Below are 5,683 nucleotides of genomic sequence, written 5' to 3' on the forward strand. Positions count from 1 at the left end.
AAAAGGCCGGAGTCTACAATATTGCATTGGCAATTCAGAAAGCCGTCATTCAAAATACCACGTGTGATATTAGGGTCGAACAAGAAAGTTCTCGCTGCCTATATATCAGAAACCAAATGTCGTTTAGACATGTTCAAAAAAGTGGAGATTCGCTGGGTCAAGTTAAAAGGGTATTAATTTATCGGTCCATTTGCTGTTTATATTGATAATTTATTAATTTTATTGTTTATTCTATGAACTTTTTTCGCTGCAGACCATTAGCTGCTGCTTAAATTATTCCTGTATGCTTTGAGAATCTGAGAGCGGAACAAGAATGATAGAATACAAGATTACGACAACCGCCATTATGAAACGTCATAGTTACGTGTTGAGAAGAAGAAGAGTGAAAAACTGTCAAATGGCTTGCAAATTGTAAACAGAAAAGTAAACACTTTTGTAAATTCGCAAAATATTATTAATTCTTTCGATTTTAATAAAAAGTTTTAGTGAAGCGATTGAATATTGTTGAGTGAAAAGATTTGAATCATTTCTAAAGAAATATATCGGCCTATTGATAATAAAATTGTCTATTAAGTTGTGATTCAAATGGAGAAGACGTTTCTTGTGTTGTATATAAATATATACATATATTATAAGTTCAGATGTATCAGATGTATGCAATTATGATAAAAGAATTGTGAAATTATTTTAGTATTAAATATATCATTTCTTTTGCAAAATAACACCCATTTTTTGGCAACTTTTAAATCGGCCGGAAAACTGAAAAAAACTCGTTTTCGATCCTTTAATTGCATAATAATTATTACAACAAGCCACTGCACATTTCATTTTAAAAATTAATATATTTATGCTTAGAAATTTAAATAAATACAACAGTACACTTACACTGGTTTTCTTCATTTGAACAATTTCCACACATGCTACTCTATTTATTGTGGATGTGCCTAAAACTAATATTTTACATATTTTCTCGCAACAATATTCTAAACATTCCACTGAAATTTTTCCTGCAAATACGAATGAATTAATATTATTTTGGGAATTTCAAAAAGTGTTTACTTTTCTGTTTACAATTTGTATGCATTTCTATGCTTGTTCGTCTTAACGCATAAGTGTGACGTCACGAAATTGTTGCACAATGTATTTGTTTTTGTAAGAATTGTCAAGAGCTAAACCGAAAAAAACTAACTGTAAACTAGTGTCGTAATCTTGTATTCTATCATTCTTGGAGCGGAAGCAATATATGGATAAGTATAGACACCTAGTAAATAAAGAACGGTTTCTTATGCTTTGTTTTACATATTTGTAAAAGAGAGAACAGCACTTTATTATTATTGAAAAAAGAGAGTATATTAAGTAAATTAAAAAAATATAAAAAACAAACAATTATTCAATCTCATATGCAAAACTCTTTACAGTTACATACATATGTATACTCGTATACAAGAATTCATAAACCTAGACACATGCTTTGCATAAACAAGAGTAAATTAAAATTCTAATCGGCTACTCACTAAAGCAACTAGAATAACAATATTTTGATGTATGTACATATGTATATACATATTTGCGAATTTGACATGTTCGATTCAAGATTATGCGCGTGGAATAAGGCGAACCCAGAACCCGCCAATCGGGTTTATTTGAAAACCACGTATATCATCCATTATGTTTTTCACCGTTTTCGGAGAACGCACCAACTTGAAGTCCAATATCATATAGTACATCATAGCCTTGGCTTGCATCAATGCATACCTATTACCTAAATCGAAAAATAATTATTCACTTGAGTAAATATAATATAAGTCAGCATGTATACATATGTATGTATGTATGTTTTGTAACTAACCTATGCACATTCGTGGCCCCACACCGAATGGCAGGTACGTAAAGGGTTTAATATTGTCTTTGTTTTCATCGCTAAAACGTTCAGGATTAAATGCGTCGGGATCCTCGAAATACTTTTCATTATAGTGCAGACCAATGATGGGAAACCACACATAGTCATCAGTTTTAAATTTAAATACCAAGTTTCCATCATCATCAGTGAGGTCGTAATCCTTAGAGCACAAGCGATCTGTAAATCCAGCAAGATTCCATTTACGTAATGTTTCGGAAGTGACCATGTCCATGTACTTCATTTTCATCACTGCCTCGTAAGTTAAGGGTTGTCCGTTAAGTTTCTCACGTACCTCTAGTGCCTCTTCGTATAATCGTTCTTGTACTTCAGGATTTTCCATTAGCTCATGACAGATTACCGAGGTGAAATTGGCATTATTTTCAAAAGCGGCGAAAAAGAAAATAAAGCATTGTGCTACAATGTCATCGTCAGACCAATTTTGGTCGGACTCCTGTTTGGCTTCGATCAATAACTGGATCATATCCGGCCTATGGATTTTATTCTCTTGTCGATATTTCATTGTGTCTATAACTAAACGTTTGAAGTAATCCGTTTTATCGGTATCAAATATTTTATATCCCAGGATCTGTAGGCGAAATATAAATACAATTACATATGTATGTAAGTATATATTACTGATTTTTTTCGAGTATACGTAACAAATACCTTTTGTACAATGGGCATTGTATTAGAAACAAAGAATTTGAGCATTTGTTTGCCGCGGAAATTTGAAATCGATTGTCCGATCATGTAGAACTCATTGTTCTTATCCTCATAAGAATTGATCTTCAAACCAAATGCAGTTGAGGCAATAATATCATTTGACAAGCGCGTAAACCAACCTTTGAGTTCTATATCGTGACTCTTTCCACCTTTGGTCGCATCACGAAGCCTTCCTAAACATTCATTCAGACATTCGTTCATCAAACTAAACATGGCGCGCATCTTGGCGGCGGTAAAGATCGGAGAAAGTGTGTTGCGCATATTTTTCCAGCGTTGATCCTTCATTACAGTCAGCATTCCGTTAATGAGAGGATCGTCGTCGGCTTTAAAAAACGGTGTGTGGTTTACGAAGAAATCAAAATCTTTTACAGTCATCTTTTTGATATAATCGGGATTTTGTACTACGAATACAGGAGAACGAAAATTGTAGAACCCGACAATATCGCTGAAAAATAAATACAAGTATATTAAAGAATATATGTAATAGAATATTAAAGAATATGGGAAATTGAAACGATATTTGATGAAGTCAGACTTCTTGGAAGTAAGAAGAATGTTTTAATTCTTGAACTTGACAATATGAATATGGACAATATAACAAGCGCTAATACAACAAAAAAGAACAGTAAAAAGTATATAATAAAATATATTTAATATTTTAATTGTGGAATCTGAATAAACAAGTTGATTAATGCATAGTGTATTATTATTTTTAAGATAATTGTAAAAAATATGCATAGTGTTGTCAGGAGACTGATTAAATGCAATGTACCATAGCGCAAATGCATACATACATACATACATACATGTATGTATGGTTTCAGGATGTTGCTTGCCCGATTTGAGGGATAAATTGGAATCATACTTCTTGGGATAAAATAATATCATTTTCGATTTCGATTTATTTATTTTTTGTTTGTTTTGTGCAGTGAATAATGAAGAGGATTATTTAGTATAATATATATTCCAAAGTATTTTAGAACATTGACATTTCATTTGGGCAAGATAAACGTTCATTAGGATAACTGACTATATGGTGTAACAACGCTGCCTGAATGATCCTCTACACCTTATAATTATTACTAAAAAAATACAAAAAATACCTTACAAGAACTTGATTTCGAGCGGTCAGTTTATATGACTGCTATATGCTAAAGAGTATCATAATTCGGGGCTTCCGAAGTGAAAAGCTTCTTGCAGAGAAAAAGGCAAGTGCAAAACTTTAGATCGATATCTCAAAAACTGAGGGACTAGTTCGTTTGTGTACTGGCGGCCGGTCAGACAGACGGGCATGGATAAATCGACTGAGCTGGTCAAGCGGATCATTTGTATATTTATTCGTTTTGGGTGTTACAAACATCATGACAATGACCCTGTTCAGGGTAGGTTGGTACGCAGCTCTCAAGTAATTGCTCAAGAAAAAAAATACATTATTTCTCAAGTAATTTTGACAGCTGGTTACGCATTGTGAATGATCCACATTAGAAGAGCAAGAAAGAATAAACAAAAAAAAAACAAACTTTGTGCGTAATATGCAAGAATGATAGAATACAAGATTACGACACTAGTTTACAGTTAGTTTTTTTCGGTTTAGCTCTTGACAATTCTTACAAAAACAAATACATTGTGCAACAATTTCGTGACGTCACACTTAGGCGTTGAGACGAACAAGCATAGAAATGCATACAAATTGTAAACAGAAAAGTAAACACTTTTTGAAATTCCCAAAATAATATTAATTCATTCGTCTTTGCTGGAAAAATTTCAGTGGAATGTTTAGAATATTGTTGCGAGAAAATATGTATGTATATAATTAGTTTTAGGCACATCCACAATAAATAGAGTAGCATGTGTGGAAATTGTTCAAATGAAGAAAATCAGTGTAAGTGCACTGTTGTATTTATTTAAATTTCTAAGCATAAATATATTAATTTTTTAAAATGAAATGTGCAGTGGCTTGTTGTAATAATTATTATGCAATTAAAGGATCGAAAACGAGTTTTTTCAGTTTTCTGGCCGATTTAAAAGTTGCCAAAAATGGGGGTTATTTTGCAAAAGAAATGATATATTTAATACTAAATTAATAATTTCACAATTCTTTTATCATAATTTCATACATCTGATACATCTGAACTTATAATATATGTATAAATTTATATACAACACAAGAAACGTCTTCTCCATTTGAATCACAACTTAATAGACAATTTTATTATCAATAGGCCGATATATTTCTTTAGAAATGATTCAAATCTTTTCACTCAACAATATTCAATCGCTTCACTAAAACTTTTCATTAAAATCGAAAGAATTAATAATATTTTGCGAATTTACAAAAGTGTTTACTTTTCTGTTTACAATTTGCAAGCCATTTGACAGTTTTTCACTCTTCTTCTTCTCAACACGTAACTATGACGTTTCATAATGGCGGTTGTCGTAATCTTGTATTCTATCATTCTTGGCAATATGTATGTGTGTATGTGTATGGTAACATAAATATTTTCATTGAGATTTAAGAAATGTTGTTGATGATTGGTAGGTTTTATACAACATTTCAAAATGGAATATACTTCATAATAATGATTTCAACTAATTTAGGATGAATTTGACGATTACTTCGATTTTCCTTCAAGAAACAATTGTTGTCGCTGGCTGCGTACTAGCACAAGTAAATTTATCGCAGGAATGTTTCTTGACCGTTTTGTAAGCGTTTTTTTTATATGAAGTTTTTACGTTTCTTGAGAGCTGCGTACTAAGCTTATGTGTGTATGTGTATGGTAACATAAATATTTTCATTGAGTTTTAAGAAATCTAGTACTAATTTTTGATACATTTTTTTAATAAAATGCGAATATGGCAAACCTGGTTTTGGGAAGAAACATGAAATCAACAATTGTTTCTTGAAGGAAATTCAAAGTAATCGTTAAATTCATCCCAAAATAGTTAAAACCACTATTATGAAGTATAGTAACTTTTGAAATGCTGTATAAAACTTACCAATCATCAACAACATTCCTTTAATCGCAATGAAAATATTTGTTATTACACAAATGCATACAT

The 5,683-nt window shown here is 31.5% G+C and overlaps 1 protein-coding gene across 1 annotated transcript in view; it reads right to left on the reverse strand.

The window, feature by feature from the left end:
• Nucleotides 1-1,325: 1,325 nt before the first annotated feature.
• LOC120778366 (cytochrome P450 9b2-like) overlaps nucleotides 1,326-5,683 on the reverse strand; it is a 14,414-nt gene continuing 10,056 nt past the window's right edge. The window contains exons 2-4 of the mRNA XM_040110153.1: nucleotides 2,567-3,068; nucleotides 1,850-2,486; nucleotides 1,326-1,762 (exon numbers count right to left, since the gene is read on the reverse strand). Coding sequence (XP_039966087.1) covers nucleotides 1,596-1,762; nucleotides 1,850-2,486; nucleotides 2,567-3,068 — 1,306 coding nt within the window. The 3' untranslated portion in view covers nucleotides 1,326-1,595. The remainder of the gene's footprint in view (nucleotides 1,763-1,849; nucleotides 2,487-2,566; nucleotides 3,069-5,683) is intronic.

This window comes from Bactrocera tryoni, chromosome 5 (genome assembly GCF_016617805.1).
Source record: "Bactrocera tryoni isolate S06 chromosome 5, CSIRO_BtryS06_freeze2, whole genome shotgun sequence".
NCBI lineage: Eukaryota > Metazoa > Arthropoda > Insecta > Diptera > Tephritidae > Bactrocera > Bactrocera tryoni.